The sequence below is a fragment of the Lactuca virosa genome, chromosome 9 (genome assembly GCF_052849685.1).
Source record: "Lactuca virosa cultivar CGN04683 chromosome 9, Lactuca_virosa_CGN04683_v6, whole genome shotgun sequence".
Classification (NCBI taxonomy): Eukaryota; Viridiplantae; Streptophyta; class Magnoliopsida; order Asterales; family Asteraceae; genus Lactuca; species Lactuca virosa.
In genome coordinates this window covers 80,186,063-80,206,779 of record NC_136434.1, presented here as the reverse complement: position 1 = coordinate 80,206,779, position 20,717 = coordinate 80,186,063, and the positions used below count along the sequence as shown (strand labels likewise).

The following is a 20,717-nucleotide window of genomic DNA, read 5'->3' as shown; positions in this document are numbered from 1 at the left end:
TCAATTTGTCTTATTCCATTCTTTACGTTTTGTTGTCATTTTGATGTCTAGAACGTTAATGTCATCTTGATTTTTTCCTTATATGTATTTTGGATTTCGATACTTCATTGGAAATATTCAATAATACTCATTTACCATAGAATTAATGATACCCTTAAATCTCTTACCCGTATTCTTTTTGGTCCAACTTATTCGTGTTTTCAATTGCTTCATACACAAATATAGTCCTTGTGTGTTGAAAGAGGATCGGGTCTCTGCAAAAAGACATACTTATTTGTGTTTTCAACTAATTCACAAGTACCACGATACTGTCAGCTTTGGGCCACTCGATTTGAAGACTTCCTACGGGGCCGGCTAAAGTGAAAGTAATTTTTCCATGGTGATATGGTATGTTTCTACCGGCGATAAGAGAGATGGGGTGGATAAGGAGCAAATAGTCTTTTTAAAGCCATCGAGACCGTTCGAGTTAAAAAAGTTAATGACTAAATGTGAATGCTACCCTAAATCATCATGATTATTCATACAATTTATTTTAAAATAATAAACAAGTTCAGTGACTAATAATGATTAATTATAATCCTGACAACATCGTTCAATGTTATATACCGACTATCATTGATTAGAGTAATTAAAATAAACAAAAATAAAAAATTTAATGATCAATAGTAGCTTAAACAAAATATAATGATCAAAATAAAGCGGTCAGAAAAAATTCAATGACGAAAAAGGATCTAAACCTTTTAATAAAATCTTACCAATACAAAAAAAAGATAAAAAACTTGTTTTTCATATAATTTGACGTATGTATCCTAACAATTTTCGCAATTAATTGTAGAGGCTTGCATTTGTGGTTTCCCAACGCTCTCATAATTTTATCGCTCAACAATTTCCTACTAACGATTTGAATGTAAAATCAATTTATTGGCATTTTGCATCTCGCATATAAACCTGTTTCATATGAAATATTGATAATAATTTAGGTTCATTATATATATATATATATATATATATATATATATATATATATATATATATATATATATATATATATATATATTAACCATTAGTGGATAAAACTTTAAATGTTCAACTACAGTCAAGTCAAATATTATAAATTTGTTACTACAAAATAAATGTTATGTTTGACCAAATAAAAAAATGTAACAAAATAAATGAATATTTAATATTTAAAGTAAATTACACTTTCGGTCCCCATGTTATACACAAATCTGCAAGGTTAGTCTTGATGTTGGAAACTTGACACCAGTGATCTTCATTGTTGACAAATCCATCCGTTTTGTTAACTATCACATCTTCATTGTTGGCAAATCTATCAGTTTTGTTAACTATCAATATACCAGCTTATACCATGTTGGTAAGTATGTATGAATAAATAAAATGCCCTACTTTGTTTTTCTGATTTTTTTTTCTTTCTAGAGTTTTTATTATTATTAAATTATTTAATGGGCACCACCATATACAACCACCGCCATATACCACCATATACAACCACCACATACCATCACCACCATCATTTTTCCTTTTCTTATTGACACCATTACCACCACCACCATCATATCCAACCAACCCTACTACCCACCATCATATATGTCCAACCCTACCATATACCATCAGTTTCCAGCCAAGCCCACCACCCATAATTGCTCACATTTCTTAGAAGTAGGCATGTGAGATAGAGTAGATTTATTGGGTTCTAACATTGCAAGAAATATAGAGATCTGGTGGTGATGTGGCCATCGGAAAAGTAGAAGATGCAATTGTTGGTGGATCTATCGTTGTCGTGTAGATCTGGTAAGGACAGAATAGATATGGTGAAGTGGGCATGGTGATGATGTGGTGGTAACTAGAAGTGGAGTTGTAGGTGAGGCCGACGCCACAAGATTGGAGTATCACCGACGATGACGTTGTGGGGAGACCGAAGATGTGGGGGGGGGGGGGGAGGGGGGAGTAGAGAAATGAGTTATATGTTTTTTGTTTAGTTTTTTGAACAATTTACACATATAGTCACTCTAGATAATATCTTTTACATACTTAATAAGTCGGTGAAATGGTTAGACTACTCCCATCGGTATTCTATTGCAACTAGTTGCTCACTAAAAACCAAAAAAAAATCTATTAAAATAATATAAAAAATAAAGATGACAAGCAACCCGTATCATATCAATGGTCAAAATTGTTATAAATTGCTAGTCTTAGTTGGTCATGATAAAAGATAAATTATTGTTTTAATTAAAGGTTAAGTTGGGTATGGTCATGAGTGTGGATAGTTTTATGCGCATTTAACGGAATTTTAGTAACACAGGGAGGGAAAAGGATTTGTCTTTTGTCAACTATAATGATCAGTAGCGTCAAATTTACAAATCTAATACTAAATCTGCATATTCATGTATACTACATGGACCGAAACTGTAATTCATTCTTGTAAATAATTATAAAATCCTAGGAACTCTTCCGAACAAAGGAACTATCACAATAAAGAGCCTTTAATGTCGGTAGAAGATAAAATAATACCTGGAGTATAAAACCCCACGAGGGAGAACCCAATTCAGAGATGAACTCCACAAACCGGCCATATTTTTCTTAAATCTAATGATATACCAAGTCAAATGCTGTACGGTGTGAACAAAATATTCTCCATCTGATTCACGAACCCAGAGATTTTGTTACTGTAGCAATGACGGCTGCGCAAAATTTCTTATAAAGTCCTTTCTTTGATGTTAACCCCGAAAAGTTTCTTTCAATCGTCTCAGGTTAATTCGATCTTGATTTTTGTCCTATACCCATCTCGAATTCTTTTTATTTTCTTGTGTTATTTCATGTTGGTTATAAAGGTGGCGAACCCAAGAGATTCCGGTGATTATTTCAGTTCTCATCCTGAGAAAAAGAACGATGAAGAAGGAGGAGGAGGAGGAGCTCCACCACCACCGTCACCGCGTTTTCAGTTTCTACCGGGGATGTTCACATCGGAGTTTAGTCATTCACAGGAGATGTCTGCTATGGTGGCGGCTTTAACTCATGTCGTTTCTGGACAGACGTCTGGCAGTGCTGGTGTCGGTGTCGGTGTCGGTGTTGGTGCTTCTCCGACGTCGTTTTATGGCGGCGCTGCTGCTTTGGCTGCTGGTTTTTTCTCTACGGATTCACCGTCGTCGGCTTATTCCTCTTCTAGTTCCGGTTCGTTTGCTGGGAATAAGAGAGTTCGTGAACAAGACGAAACTACTGTCAATCAAATTTCAGAGCAACATCATCGAAGATTTTATGAAGGTTCTATTACATTCTGAAAATTCATAGATCGATGATATCTAATATTTTGGATTTACTCATTGAGTCATTGTACAGGTAGAGAAGAAGAAATTCCATCTGCCATCATCACCACCACCACCACCAGTACTACGGTGGTGAACACCGGAATACAACATAACCCGACAACTGAAGCAAATCGAAACGAAGACACCGGAGAGAGGAGGAGGAAGTATAGAGGTGTCCGGCAACGGCCATGGGGAAAATGGGCGGCGGAGATAAGGGATCCACAGAAGGCAGCAAGGGTCTGGTTAGGTACATTTGATACGGCGGAGGCGGCCGCCAGAGCCTACGACGAGGCTGCACTTAGATTCCGAGGAAATAAAGCAAAACTCAATTTTCCTGAAAACGTCACGCAGCTACCGCCTCAACAGTTCCAACCAACCACCACAGCCACCATCCGCCAACTACCGCCATCACCACCGCCGTTGCAGCCACTGTACTTCCGACCCCAACCTCAACAGTATCAACTACCTGATGCAGATTACTGGCAATACTCACAACTTCTACAAAGCCCAATGAATTCTCATCTCCAGCAACCATATGAAACAAATTTGTTACAGCAAATCATGTTTAATGCTTCAACAATGTCGTCTTTAAATTCACAACCATTCATCTCTTCGTCTTCATCGGCAGATATTGATCCCCAGTTTTTCCCAAACCAGCGGTTGCACTATGATTACCAGCAGAATATGGAGAGCAGTACAGATTTTCAAGCGGCGCCACCGTCATCATGGCCTTGTTCTGGTCAATTCCCACCTCCTAATCCTTAAATTTCAATGTCATGGTGACGACAGCTTTTGCTCATGCAAGTACCATTCAAATTGTGTATCACAATTTGGATTTTTTTTAATACTTGTAAATGGAAATTAAAGAGAGATGATTTAAACAAAGCATGAGACTATGAGGGTTTTGATGTTTATCTTACAAATTGAAACATGGCCATCTCCGCCTTCGACCTTCATTTCCCCACCTTTCTCTTGTCGTTTGTACTTTTGTTTATTTATTTATAATTTAATTTTGGTGAATTGCTTAAAAACAAAAAACACTTTTTTTTAATGTTTTTTACAAACCAAAACAAACACGGACAAAGAGTGACGTATCTAACTTATGTGGACGTGATTGTGTGAAGGTGGGTCCTAGGACACACTTTTATATATATATATATATATATATATATATATATATATATATATATATATATATATATATATATATATATATATATATAGTTGTGATATCCGTTTCGAGCCTAACGCTGTTTGAGGTGGACAGTGGCGGGCCCCTAAGAATAGCAGAACTCTATCCAAACATATCCAATATAATCATTCATACACTTCAAACAATCCATCGTCAATCCATTCCGACGCATCATTCAGGTATAATTCTATCTTAATCATATTAATTCCGTCATGTCGTTCAATTTGGTATCAGAGCTAAGTAACGTTCTTATCATTCTTATTATTAGTTTGCATATTCAATCTATCGTTAATAAGAATATATGCATATGCAGCATCATAAACATGATAAGCATCATAAACATAATAATAAATAATCATTGTTTTTAAATATTCATATTTAAAAAAGTTATCAACAATTATAATATTTATCGTAAGAAGATTTAATACCATAAATATGTCTCAAGATATTTTCAATTGTTAGATTACTTTTATTTCTTCATGATAGTATCATTTCGAGTTGTTTTAACTATTAATTCTACAAAATTTGAAATTTTTATTAAAATAATACTCGTTCTTAATAATCAAATTAATCAAATTCATGCTTGAAATATATATTTATGTCTAACAAAATTTTGATGAATTGTATTCTTAATAGAAATATTATTTTAAGAATACAGCAAATCCAAGAATCTATAAATAATTCTAAGAAAAATCTCAAGGATTCTTACAAACCTAATAATCAAGGTACGATTTTAAACAATAACCATATTCATGATGTTAGATATTTCATAAGAACTAGTATTAAAATCCGTTACAAGCAAATACGTCATCTAAAAACAAAACTATTTGTATTTTAAAACATATGTCTTTTAAACATTCATTTGTACTTTTACTATTATTTTCTAGCTTTGGTATGACCATCATCATTTGTCATCATAAACATTATTATAATTACCACTACTATTAAATAAATTTTAATCGTAACTTTAAATCCAAAACGAAACTAAACCATTATTATTATAAAATTATAATCATGAGTTTTTCAAGCCTAGATACAAATAAACAAGAATTAAAATTTTTTCGTAAAACATTAAAACAATCTAAAAAATTTCTTTTAGACTTAAAAATAGATTCTGACATATCAATGATAAATTGTATATCTAATATTGAAGCAATACATATAATAAATAATAGTATAAATTGGAAACAAGAACAAATAAAAAACCTTGAAGATAAAATAACAAAATTAATTTGTTAAATATAATAGAAAAAACAACTACTTCACTAGAAAAAAGAAACTAAAAATTTTATTTTTAATACACACAATATATGGAAACTTTACAAGAAAAAGTAGAAACACTAACTAAATTATTTGCAGCACTAGAAATTCCATCTGAAACTCAAGAAAATAATATAGAGATAGAAAATAATTCAGATGATAATGACGCAGAAGTAATATATGATTTTTCTTCAGATGATGAAAACCCTTATTCAAATCCATATAGAGATTCACAAAACAATTTTGGATTAAAACGAAAACAATCATATGTTGAAGATGATTATCAAAGTCAATATATTTATGGACCACCTTCATTAGAAGAAAATTTTTTATATAGACAAGGAATGGTTAAAAATAAACAAAACAAATGGGAAAAAATACCTCCTCAATACATACCTAAATTATTTACATTTCCAACAAATTCAGATATTCTTTTTATTGATTGTGACCAAAATCCTGAAGCAAAAATTCAAGAATGGAGTAATAAAATGGGAGTACAAATTCAGTTAACCGAAGAATTAAGAAATTTACACCCAAAACATTTTCTTAATTATATTATTCATAAAACACAAGGTAACGCATATCGTTTTCTTTCATCTCTTGATGAAACCGAAACGATGATGATAGCCACCACTGATGCTATGGAAACATTTAAATATGTATTAAGCCGTCTTATTCAGGAATTCATAGGAAAACAAATTGAAGATAAAATATCAAAAGAAGCTTTTCAATTAGAATCATTATGACATCTAACTAATTTACGAATTTGTAATATGTGTTATCTAGAACCATTTATATGCGAATATTCCGAACATTATTATAATTTAGATCCCACTAGAAAAAAGGCAGCGTTAGATATGTTCTATCAAAAACTACCATCATTAGTAAGCCAAAGTGTAATAAAAGATTTCCAAGAAGCATTACAACAAAATAAAATTACAGACACTCTAGGAGCACGAATAAGTATATTAAAAGCATGGATGCAAAAAAAATGTTTAGAACAAAAAACAACACAAGATGCAAAAATAGATTTATGTTGTGACATCCTTTCTAATAAAGTAAATCAGTATGGTTGTAAAGAAAAACAACAAAGTAAAAAGAAAATTTGGAAAAAACAAACTTATAAACCCAAATATAAAGAATATTATAAACAAGGGGAAAGAAAATATTTCCGAAATAGAAAACAATATAAACAAAAATATCAATCCAAAACAAATTATTGCCAATCAAATAAAAAAGACTGTAAATGTTGGATATGTCAAGAAGAAGGACACAAAGCTTATGAATGCCCGAAAAAGACTAAAAAAGAAAAAGAAACAAATATATTAAAAATTGCATACGACCTTGGATACGAACCCATAGAAGATTCAGATATAAATTCAGATATAGATATTTATGCATATACAACTGATTCTGATTCAGATGCAGGTACATAATCCTATGGAAAAAGTATTATTAGAATTAGAACTTGAGGGAAACCTCATATCTAACCTATCTGGAATATACATTGCTAAAGCATACAATGGTATGAAAGTACCATCTGAAGTAAACAATGATAAAGTATACAGTGATATGAATATATCACCAAAAGCATACAGTGATATAAATATATCACCAAAAGCATACATTGATATGAAATTCTCATATCATCATTTGAAACAAACAAAAATCAGCAATTATTAAGGTACTCAAGAAACGCAAACATTCAGTCCACAAATATATCAAAATGGAAACAATCATGAAACAAATCAAACATCAGTTCAAACAGAAAGAAGATCAAGAAGCATCATTAGTCAGACAACTCGAAGCAGTCAGACGAGAAAAAGAACAACTACGACAAACAATACAAATCTTATCATCTCAATCAGTACCTAAAGAAGAAGCAGCTAGCAGTTCAACAACGAAGCCACCAAAAGAAGACATTCAAGAAATTTCATCTGATGATAGTCAGCCACAAACAATGTTCAAGACAGAAAAACAACCTATAACACAAAATCCAGAAGAATATCCACCACTTCAAGCAGATCAAAATACAAAGAAATGGTACGTGATTTTCAACGGAGAAAACAAAGGAGTATATGACAATTGGGGAATCGCCAGTTCATATATTCTTGGAAAAAACATCATTCACAAAAGCTACAAAACAAAAAATGAAGCAGAAGCCGCATTCAACGAAGCATACAAAGCAGTCATAAAAGATAACGTCGAATGTTCAAAAACAGTCCTCCTGACACCATAAAAACCCATATCCAGCTTTACACCACAAAAACCTATATCCATCCCAAGATCTCTTAACCAATTCAATGCAAAAATTGCCCTTGAATCCATTCTATCAACCAAAGAAAAAGAAGCCATGAAAAAACCATCTGCCAAAAAATTTGCCGAATTATGGGACAGCCTAATCTCATACACCGAAGTCCATTCTCTGATGGGCTTTTACCCAGTAGCCAGACGACCAGGTCCTAAAGCAATCTTCTTAGCCGACTTATCAGATCCTATGACTTTATGGGATTATTTTATTCATGGGTTCATCGACACCATCTATCTAGAAGGCACCAATCTACACTGCATCAGCGAATTCCCTTCTGCTGTGCAAACTATCAATCAGAAATTATAAGATACGCTTTGCAAAACAAGAAAGAGGATTATTCATCAAAATGCATTCTAGCTACCCAATTTTTGATGAAGAATCTCAACTAATTGTCCCAAGTATTACTTTTGCAAACATGGGAATAAGCAACGGCTCAAAACCAACAAAAGATGATCTACCCCGTGAATCCCCAACACAAGAGCATCTAATCTTTGCACTTGCCGGTGTTTATTTAGCATCATCACGCATTGGTAACGGTAAAGATCAAAGGTCAAGAATCAGAGTAAATTATGCTAGTAAAACTTTCATTATCTACTCTTTAACAGACATTGAAATCACTCTAGAAGCAATGAAAGCAATTGAAACATTCGAACAACCTTTCGAAAAAATTTCTCATCAACTGGCTGAATTACCCGATGATATCAAGAAACAACTTTGCAAACATATTATGCATGCTCCAAGACACAATTGCAGTCACTGTTCAGAAAACACAGAAGAAACACCATTTATGGAAGATTAACTTCAGCAATGATACAAGCAAACATTTTCAAAATTATGTCTTTTTGGAGGCGGGAGGAATGACGTAAGAAATCATATTATTAAAGAGAACACATCTTTGAAGATAACGATGCATTATAGACGATAATAATTCTATTTTGTCTTTTATAATTATGTAAAGTGTCGGTATTATATATGTGACATAAAGTCTTATGTAAAGTAGTTTGTCTTCTTGCAATCAAACGATTGCAATAATGTAAAGATATCGTGTGTAAACGGCTCTTTGGAGCCTATATAAAGGGCTTTGCCCTTAGTGAATAAAGCAGAGTGATTTGTGATAAAGATTTGAGTTGTTCTCAATCTTCTTCTGTTGAAATAGATTTTCTATTTCTGAATAGCAGAACCCTATCCAAACATATCCAATATAATCATTCATACACTTCAAACAATCCATCATCAATCCATTCCGACGCATCATTCAGGTATAATTCTATCTTAATCATATTAATTTCGTCCCCCCCCCCCTCGTTTTTAAGCTCCTAATACATCTGTATATGAATATTGCTAGAATGTCAAATTAGTCCCCCAATTTTAGTCCACCAGTTTTCAGATCTTTTGTGCACGGAATACATCTAATTTATGCAATTAGTTAATAACTAAAACAATGAATAAACAATGACGAAGGTTTCGGAAATCATTAAACAGAATAACAAATCAAAACTAACCTTCTATTTTTTAGGAATCTGTAAATAAGGCAACTATATACTTATAAAATCTATAAAAATCCAAAGATCCAATCCAATCCAATCAATTTTATAACGATTTAACTTTGAAGTCAAGAAAATTTTAAAATGTAAAGCCAAAATTTTATTCTAGCCGTCGGGGAATACTCTTGTAGCTCACCTGAAGAACAATGTCATCCGCTACATTGCTGCCGCCTTCATATGATTTCCGATCGCCGGATTGTTCGTCCCATCCATACCTGTTTGCTCTCTCTATCCTCTTCGCCGATCGTCGGAGCCAGTTTTTCTGAAGTCCCATTGTTAGTAGCCTCTTTGTCTCTTTTACTTTCTATCTTTATTATTTTTTCTCGGTTATAACGCATAAAAGAAGAGAAGAAAAATGTGATTAATCCTATAGCTTTATGAAAGAGACTATATACCCTGTAAAGCTGACACCTGCTACCTTATTGAATTAAACAATTTACTTTTTATTTATTAATTTATCGTATATAGTATAAATCAATTTTGGCGTTTGAAATATCTAGATGCTTAATACTTGTTATTTGTTTATTTAGTTGTAAAGTGTAAATAGGAACACTAAAATAATCCCTGATATCAAAGGAAAGTAAGTTAGTATGACTAAAAAATAAAGTAGTGGTCATTTTAGAAATAAGCCTCTTTAAAAAAAATGTTACGGAAGAAAATAGAATATAAGTTTTTACGAACTCGCTTCTTTTGTACTTTAAAAGAACTTGTTTTTATATTTGTTTTCTTATTTAGATTTTTGATATGTCATAATTTTGAACCACATAAAACTTGTTTATATAATTTTCAATTCGGCCTCCGGCCCCCCTAGTTCTAGTGTTCGTGTTCCACCCCTGGAGGTGGATTCTCCTGAGTTAAGCCTGAGAATCACAGCAACAAAAAAAAACCGACTTTAGTCGTCGTCCGGGAGGGGGTCCCGGAATGAGACTCCGACGGTGTAGTCAGTAATAGGATGAGAGAATTAGGGTTTAGCTTTAGATAGAGAAAGAGGTGATCCCCTCTTCCGGAGAAGAAGGGTTTCCTTTATACTTGTCGTTAGAGGAGCATGTCCCCGACAATACTTTTTGTCTTGTCTGGGCCGCCAGGACGTGGAGGTGTCCTAATGGCGGATCGTGCACCACTAGCGGTTGCCTACTATTGGTGCAGAATCACAGAAGAGCAGCGCTCAGAGCGCTGCATTTGTCGCTGTGGTGAGTGGTTGGTACTGTTTTGGCTTGTTATGGACCGGAGCCTCTCCATCTGAATTGGACCTTGGCGCTTGAGCATCGGGATCTAAATGAAAAGACATGATGACGAGCGCCCGGACCTAACACTTTACGTTGGATAGGGATTGTTGACTAGGTTGTCCTTTAGATAATCGTCTCGTTATCTTCGGCGTATTCCTATAGGGATAAGTTAACAAGTTCCCTAGGCTAGTAAATGTCAGCGTTAACCTGGGGTAGCTGAGTTGTTCTAGCTTAGCCCTAAACACGTGTTCGACTAGGATGGTTCTGATGTCCACTGATGTGACGGAGCCGTCTACACAGACGGTTTCATCATTGTAACTGTTCGAATTTACCGCCTTGCATTTAAGACTTCCCTTTTCAGGGACGGTTTCCTTTTCTTCGCTTCATTGCACGTATATTGTCTCATTTTTTCTCTTCACTTCATTCTCTTTCGTCTTGCACTTGTTATCAGTAAATGATGGCGAGTCCGAACACTGGAATCAAGCCTACGCCGAAGGAGTTTGAGTCTCTGCAGGCCCTACAAATGTTGCAGATACTTTTTGTCGTCGGAGAAGCATGTCCCCGACAATACTTTTTGTCTTGTCAAGGCATGGAGGCGTCATATTGGCGGATTGTATACCACTAGCGGTTGCCTACTATTGGTGCATAATCACCGAAGAGCAGCGCTCTGAGCGCTACATTTTTCGTTCTGGGGAGTGGTTGGTACTGTTTTGGCTTGTTATGGACCGGAGTCTCTCGTATTGAATTGGACCTTGGCGCTAGAGCGCCAGGGTCTAAATGCAAAGTCGCGAGGGCAAGATCCCGAACCTAACACTTTACGCTGGGTAGCGACCGTTGACTAGGTCGTCCTTTAGATAACCGTCTCGTTTTCTTTGACATATTTCTAGAGGGATACGTTAACATATATATATATATATATATATATATATATATATATATATATATATATATATATATATATATAGAGAGAGAGAGAGAGAGAGAGAGAAGGTCATTTGAGAATTCATAGTTTCATTAGAACCCGAGAATTGAAAGAAAAGCGTTAGATTTAAAAAATAAAAGGCTAAGATCTCTTTCGACATTTTTGAAAATAAATTACAAAAATAATGGGTGGGTGGAGGGGGAAGGGGAGGGGGGTATCTTAATAAAATAAGATAAGGTAATTGAAGGGATTTAGAAACTGGCCACCAAAGACATCAAGGAATTCCCACCATGATCGTTATAAGCTTCCAATTGAAGTTATCTCTCCACCTACTCCGACTATGATTCACTCATCGAGTCCGCCGACTTCCCTCAAAACAAACACTACCACTCTCTTTCACGTGTTCTTCACTAACGATCAAAGACGCCTCACACTACCGTTAATCGCCTCGCTGACACCCTCGCGAATGTCTCTTTCTGGTGGCTCCACCACCTCCTCCGCCACTCCTCGTCTCCTTTCACTTTCTCCAACTACCACCGACAGACCTTCTTCCCTCTCATTCCATTTCATTTCTTCGTCCTCTTCTGTCGCTTCATCTATCAAATGTCTCAAATTATCTCATCAGGTTTCTCTCCTTTCGCTTTCTCATTCATCACGATTTTCATTACAGAAGTTTTTATCCCCTTTCATTATCGATTTAATGCAGAAACATACAAAGCTTCATTCGTCCAGTGTTGATTTCAGCTTTATTTCATTTTATCGTCATTGACGGTCGAATTTGAAGTTCTAACTTGCTATTTCTATTATTTACTTTAATTTTCTGTTTGAACATCAAAATTCTATCGAATTTGGAACGATTGATCATGTGTTAAAGTTAGGGGTTTTTTGCCTAAACCCTAAGATATAATCCATTTATGTGTTGTTATTGTTGGATAAGGTGTCTAAGTCCATAACAATTTCTGGTATGTACTTGACCCGATTGGCATGGTCCATTTGGGTTGCATGGCATCATGACACTTGGATAGACAAAATGAGAAAATGACACTTATGGTTTATTAATATATTATAAGTTCTAATATATTAATAATATTATTTAATTAGTATTGATCAAGAATTAATTTGGAATTAATTTTGTGATAAAAAAGAGACTAATTAAATATATGGGGTTGATTGTGTAAATCATCCATTCTTATATAGTGGGCTAATGATCCATGGTTTATTGAATTGGGCTAAAACCCATAGGGTGCTCCATGGATGATCCATGGAGGTTAAAACCCATGGATCATTGAGGAAATGAAAAGCCATGCCAATTAGGGTTTACATGGTGTAACCCTACTTGTGACATAACTATAAAAGGACCCCATGGACTACCAAAATCGACACTAAGTGTAGAACAAGAGGGCTAGCCGATTTTGAGTGTGTGTGTACTTCTCTCAAAGTTATTCCAAGAGGGTGTTGTGTGAAACACTTGAGGCATCACATTTGGGGTGCTAGGCTCACAAAGTTCTCAAGGAATCCAAGCAACAAGAAAGGTATGTTCTTCTACTAGCTTTTATGTTTCAAGTTCCCCATGTCATGCTAGTTAGGTTCAGAACCTTGGAAAATCAAATTTGCATGTATCTTAGTAAAACATAGATCCAAGGTATCTAGGGTTGCATGTACACTTTAGGAGTGTTAGAATGCTCAAAACCCTTTAGTGGTATCAGAGCCAGCTTTTTTTTCTTGATACTTGATGCAAATTGTTGAAGAAAGTCGAAATTTCTGCATTCTGCTGAGTGAACTCGCCGAGTCCATGGGGGGACTCGACGAGTCCATGCATAAATTCATCCTACTCGTCGAGTAGGTTCATGCACTCGACGAGTAGGAGGCCCAGAGTGTAGTTTTTGAGTTTTGCTGTTGGAAATGGACTATAATCATTACCCTAAACTGTTTTGGACTTATAAAACCTGTTTTTGATGTGGTAATGATTATGCTAATCCGTTTACAATGGTTATTATCAAAATTTCAAGTTTTATATGTGTTTATATGATTTTTGAAATTGTTGATATGAATGTTCATGTGCTTATGAGTTTTGTTAGATCATAAGAATTATTTGCAAATTTTTTGTTAGTTAATTCTTGATCATTATGTGTTTTGATGGAATCCATAATTTGTCCTCAAGTTATGGATTACCAAAAGTCTTTCTTTTAAAGTCCATTAAAGAACACATAAGTTACATAAAATGAAGAGTCTTCATTTTAATAAACCATTAACTCATAAGTTATGAAGTTGAAAAGTTTTGAATAGTTACAAAACTTGCCCTCAAGTTTTGGAACATGTAAAGTCACTTTAGAAAACTTTAGTTCAAACCCCTAGAATTTTAAAAGTTAAAATTCAACCCTTATACTTTATAGTATTATAAGTTAATAATATATATATGTATAAGATCAAGTCGTTTTACCATTAGTAGGCCTCATTCACGAAGCCGGTCTATAAGGGGGGTATAAGGTTGTTGCCTATAAAATGGCAGCTTAATGGGTGCCCACTCTCACCCACCGCTTCGTTGACTGGTGGAGGGTCGTTAGCCGAATGGGTAGGACAATAAATTTAATTCTCATTAAAAGTATAATGATTATTATAAAGTAACTAAATGTTTTATAAATTCCCAATCTTAGTTACTTTAGGAAAATGTGAATTTGGTGCTAACCCATGAAATTACACTTTGCACCTTGCTTAAGTCGTTAGTGGAGCGTGTGTGGTTAATCGGCACACTAACTTGGATTTAACAAGGTTAGCAAAGGGTGGCTTAAGGTTTATCATAGATCGGTGGAGCGTGTGTGGTTAACCGGCACATCGATTAGGTGATAAACATTAAGAGTACCAAGTAATTTGCATGGTTATTCACACCTTGTTTTGTGATCCTCGGCATCCCAGTCACAAAACTTGAAGGGCACATTCGAAATTGAAACATGCCATTGAAGAGTTCAATGAATCTCAAAAGAATCTAGGAGTTTCAAAACTAATTAAAACCTAATAATACATTTCGTTTTTCATTGTGGAAATTGGTGAATCGTCATTCACCTACCTTCAAATATTTTATAGCTTGGATTACGGCATCCCTCTTCTAAGTTATAAAATATTGTGTTGGGTCCTAGCCTTAATATTACATTTGGGTGTCTTATTAAGGACTATATTTATATCTAATCTAAACTTGTCTTTCTTCCTTTTCAGATGTCTTCCAACAATGTTGCTTCTGGCTCAAACCCTACTAGCTCCTTCTCTATCATTAACCTTTGTGGGAGAGTCATCTTTTATGGGACTAATTTCAATGATTTGATTAGGAACATAAGGATGGTCACTCGCTATGAGGACAAGGAATATGTCCTCGACAAGGAGCTGAAGGATCTTGATGAGTCTACTGCTACTCCCGAGGAGATCGCTGACATTAGGGCACATGAGAGAGATGCTACCAAAGTGGCATGTATCATGTTGGCCACTATGTCAGCCGAGCTCCAAAAGTCCTATGAGGACTTTTATCCTTTTGAGATGCACCAGGATCTGATGGAAAGATACCATCAGAGTGCTCGTCAAAAGCGATATAATATAATCTCCTCTATGATAACAACCCGAATAAAGGATGGTGAACCCATCACGGGCCACATGCATAAAATGCAAAGATTCGTGGACCGTTTGGTGAAGTTGAATGTGAACTTCCCCGAGGAGTTGGCGATTGACATCATTTTGCACTCCTTACCTTCTTGTTATGATCAATTTCGAATGACCTACCACATGAACAAGGAGGAAGTTACACTCAGCAAGCTTCAAGGACTTTTGAAGACCACGGAAAGTGGTCTTAAAGGTAAATCGGTTGTTAGTACTCCTACTCCTACCACCACCCCTGTTCTGGCTATCGGGCAAGGTAAAGGGAAGAAGAGGAAGAGCCCTTCGAAGGGTACCAAGGGAAAGTCCCTTGATGGCTCCTCTTCAAGTAGAACCAAAGGTGGTTCTGTCACTCCTTCTGCCAACCCTAAAGAGGCTGAATGCTTCTATTGCCATGAAAAGGCGCACTGGAAGCGAAACTGCCAAAGTACTTGCAAGATGTTAAGGATAGGAAAGTGAAACCCAACCATGCAGGTATTTACACTATATTGTCTAATAAATCACCCTATTCTAATTCTTGGGTCCTTGATACAGATTGTGGTATTCACATATGTTCTGATTTGCAGGGACTAAGAAGAAGTGAGAATGTGGAGCATGGGAAGATAAACTTAATCATGGGGAATAGGAAAGCTTCACCTGTCACCAAGATTGGAGTTTATTCTTTGTTGCTAAGAAGTGGGTTAACATTAGATTTGAATAAATATTGTTACTCGTCTGAAATGGCGAGAAATATTATTTCCTTTCACGGTTTGTACAAATAAGGATTTACTTTTTCATTTGATAATGAATGTGGTGGTATTAATGCTTTCTATAATCATGTTCTTTATTTTAAAGCATTACCTTGTGATGGTGTATATGAAGCTGTTTCGGTTGTAGATAACCTAGGAAATAATGTGTTGTGTATCAATTCTTCCACTAGCTTGGATAAAGCATCATTATGGCATTGTCGTCTTGGACATGTTAGCAAGAAACGCATAGCCCAACTCCAAAAGGATGGAGTCTTGGAGTCATTTAACCTAAAGTCAGATGATAGTTGTGAATCTTGTTTACTTGGAAAAATGACAAAGTCACCCTTCATTGGTACCTGTGCTAGGGGTGAAGGTTTGTTGGATCTTGTACACACATATGTGTGTGGACCCTTTAGAACCGCCACAAGGGATGCTAACCGCTTCTATGTGACTTTTACTGATGATTACAATAGATATGGTTATGTCTACTTAATCAAGCGTAAGTCAGAAACCTTTGAAAAGTTCAAAGAGTTTAAACAGGAAGCGGAGAATCAGCTGGGCAGGAACATTAAGATGCTTCGATCCGATCGAGGTGGTGAGTGTCTTAGTACAGAGTTCCTTGACTATCTTAAGGAATGTGGGATTGTCTCATAATTGACACCTCCGAGAACACCACAGCTTAATGGTGTGGCTGAGAGGCGTAATCGAACCTTGGTTGACATGGTTCGTTCCATGATGAGTCGAGCTTCGCTACCAATCTCATTTTGGGGGTATGCCTTAAAGACTGCCGCCCATATCCTTAATCTAGTCCCTACCAAAAAGTTTGCCAAAACACCTCACGAGATGTGGACTGGGAAAGTTCCCAATTTGGACCACATCAAGATTTGGGGTTGCAAAGATTTCGTGAGGCGCGAGACTCACGATAAGGTCGAACCTCGGAGTGAGTGGTGTATTTTCATCGGCTACCCACAGAAATCCTTTGGTTACCTTGTGACATCCCCATTTTCACGGCCAGAAAAGACCGATTTTATTTATGCTTTATAAAAATCAGAGTACCTCTTTTAATAAAAATGTTGCGGAATTTGTTCCCAAAAAAACATGATAAATACGTTATCAAAGCATTTCCGAAGAAATGTGTTTTTATCCATTTTAAAACATTTGGGATGTCATCGTCAATACAGAAACATAAGCATAAACAGAACTTACATTCATTTACACTAGTGATCTACATCTCTTTTAAATCTCTCAGTGTAAAGTAGCTTCATATCGACACCTGTGATACAAATAAGCTTGAGTGGGTCAGGTTGGGAAACCTGGTGAGTACATAGGGTTTTCAACCCACAATAATATAATTATTATATTTAAACATCAAACAATCAACCCAATTACCCATCCCCATTATCTTCTTTACTCTTAAGGATCTACCCTAAGAATCAATTATTCTTCGTTCATTCATTCCTAAGGATCATCCTAAGGAATCGGCACGAAGTCCATCGTTGTCAATGACACAGCTGTCAAGCACAGCTGCTAGTTCTATCACTTAGGCGCAGCTGCCAGAATTGTGACATTCTATGTGAGGCGCAGCTACCAGTATTGTCCTTCGAGCACAGCTGCTAGGGTTATCTCGTTTATTGACAGTATCGTTTTCGAGAGTCCACTCGCAATACATGTCAATGGGTTTTTAGAGTACACCGGTGAACACATCGTTCACAACACCTACAGGTTGCGAGCCTGCCAGTGTTCCACTGGACTGTCTAGAATAGTCCGTGGTTGTCATCCATACTCTTCTAGATGACGGGGCCATCATTTGGGAAAGGCTTCTCACATCGTCCACCTCTCACACTCACTTCGTGGTCTATAACACCTCTCAACTCATCATCCAACTCATATTCCATCTATTACATCTACCCATGTTTTACCCAACATATTCTCGTAGATATATATATACAGTTTAAATCATTTAAAACATGTATAAAATCATTCATCCAGCATAGATAGCAAGTATACAGATAATATGCACACATAGCACGTAATTTATTTAAAATACTTCATATATATGTGTAAGATGAAAGTAACTATGCACTCACCTGGAAGGTGGTGACTCTGCACTTGAACAACGCTTCGTTACTTCTTAAAACAATTTCCCTCGACAAAACCTAGTATCAATACCACTAGGGTTTAGTCTAACGTTAACCGCGACTAATTAATAGTCTAGCTATTATTGCTATTATATAAGCGTTAAACAATACTCTTCACCCACTATGTACAGACAGGGGCCAGACATGGAACACCGAAGGGCAGGATCATTTTGGCATATAGCACTTCTGAATCCTGCAACCCAAGCGGCCCTCCAAACCAGATTCTGTGACAACCCGAAACTTTTATCTCGCACACTTAGTCAATTCAATCAAAGTTAAACATGTTTTGTTGACTTCTGGCACTGTTTGAGGGTTCGTTTAAGTGATTATAAGCTTGAGTGTGACCAAGGTTGAGTCTAGGAATGAGTCAGCAAGTCGTATACTGTCAAAATGAGGCCATACACACCTTTAGAGGGAGTGTACGGCCGTACACATGGGTGTGCGGCCGCACACACACCTCCTGGCAGCACACTCCCTTCTTGACAGCACACCCACCCTATACAAAGGATAGACCCCTTTCCTTTCATTCCTTTAACACCTTGGCAGCACACAACACCTTTTCTCTCAAGACTCTTCAACCGCAAACCCTCCCAAGGCTTCAAAAACGTGAGTAATCCATCCCTTAGCTTGTTGTACTTGAAGAACCACTTCATCTAAGCCTTGATTCATCAAGTTTCATCATGTTCTTCATCTCTTTGAAGGAGTGCGACCACACACTCATGTGTGCGGCAGCACACTTATGTGTGCGGCAGCATACTCCTGTGTACGGCCACACACTCATGTGTGCGGCAGCACACTCCTGTGTGTGGTAGCACACTCCTGTGTACGGCCACACACTCCTGTGTGCGGCAGCACACTCCTGTGTGAGGTAGCACACTCCCTTATGCAGCAACACACACATTTGTGCGACCATACACACACACCATAGGACCACAAACCCATTTATAAGACCCTAAACTTGTACTACAACCAAGTATGGGCCTAGGACACTTCATGGATGCAAGTATGGACCTTGAAAACACCTCAAAGGCACCTTCCATCATGAGTGTACGGCCGCACACCCATTGGGCCGCACACCCATGGCCGTACACACCTTTAAGGTGGCTATACACCTCCCTCATGCAATCCTTTGAGGTCCTAACACTTAGTGCAAGTAGTCCCAAGTTCTTAGAGTGGTTCTTCATCACATCTAGTGATGAAATACCATCATTTGACTCCTTTATGTGTCATTACTTGTTGATTAGGATCAAATCGTGTTCAAGGCTTCACTTGAACATCCCGCATTCCGTATCGATCCTTCGTTCAAATCACCCGAGGTGAGTTCATACCCCTACATTTTCCGTGTTTTTAATGTTTTCAGGGGGGAATACAAGCCAAACGCTAAGTATTTTGTTAAGTTTTAAACTTATTAATGCAGTCCAACGATTTCCACGTTTAATAACATATTCGGATATTTAATCTCTTTTTGTAATATGTTGAACATAAGGGAAACTTCTATCTTGGAAATCCAACTTCATAACTTTCAGTAAGGTTTTTACAAAGCATTTTTCATATCAACTCTAATAAACTATAATGGGTATAGTTTGGGATAACCCTCTAGGCAGTCTCTACCTAATCAGATTTCATAAATAAATATATATAAACTATGGCAGATTTAGTTTATGTTATATGTTTTCTCAGAAGTATAAAGTACATTTATTCAAGGATAATTGTTGTTTTATACTGATTTCTCTCTAGTAAAATAGATTATACAGAATTATGAGACGCTACTTCAATATTGTACCCTTAGGTGTATAGTGATAAATCCTTTAAGTATAACCAGAGTCTCCTGGAGGGAGAGCGTGAGATTTGTGAATAGATCTATTCGGGACTGACAATCCCACACCAGAACTGCTAGCTACAGTTAGGCGGGCACGCCTGTGGAGAACAAATGTCATTTAGCTTAACGCCTGAAGAACGTTATAAAGGTCTCTCGGTCATATCAAGTATGGTTATATGACTCGCAAATAAGTATAAACTAACTTTGTTTACGGACTCTATTCTTCATTTGTTTTATTTTAAGTAATAAAACTACTTTTATATATGCTGATAGTAATCAAGGACTTCTAAACTGGCATCTCTACCTCTAGGACGGATAACATGTTTTCTAAAACTGATGGTTTATTTTCTACTAATAGACACTCTTTCAAGACCGCTTTTCATAAGAAAATACAGGATTTTCTTGAAGAAGACTTTTCAAATGGATTCAAAGAACATTTTCTCACTAAAACTAAATGCTTATGAACTCACCAGCTTTATGCTGATATTCTTTCAAAACTGCTTGTATTCTCAGGGAATTAGTAAACAGGTACTTCCAGGAGTTCGGAGAAGACGAAGCGTTAGAGTCGCGTCTGTCTATTTTACTTTTGATATGATTAAAACTATGTATTAA

The 20,717-nt window shown here is 36.2% G+C and overlaps 1 protein-coding gene across 1 annotated transcript; it reads left to right on the top strand.

The window, feature by feature from the left end:
• The first annotated feature begins 2,515 nt into the window (after positions 1-2,515).
• Positions 2,516-4,302, top strand: LOC145137600 (uncharacterized). Its single transcript, XM_079071728.1, has 2 exons — positions 2,516-3,282; positions 3,358-4,302. The coding sequence occupies exons 1-2, from the start codon at positions 2,736-2,738 to the stop codon at positions 4,089-4,091; spliced, it is 1,281 nt and encodes a 426-aa protein (XP_078927854.1). The 5' UTR covers positions 2,516-2,735; the 3' UTR covers positions 4,092-4,302.
• Positions 4,303-20,717: the final 16,415 nt, after the last annotated feature.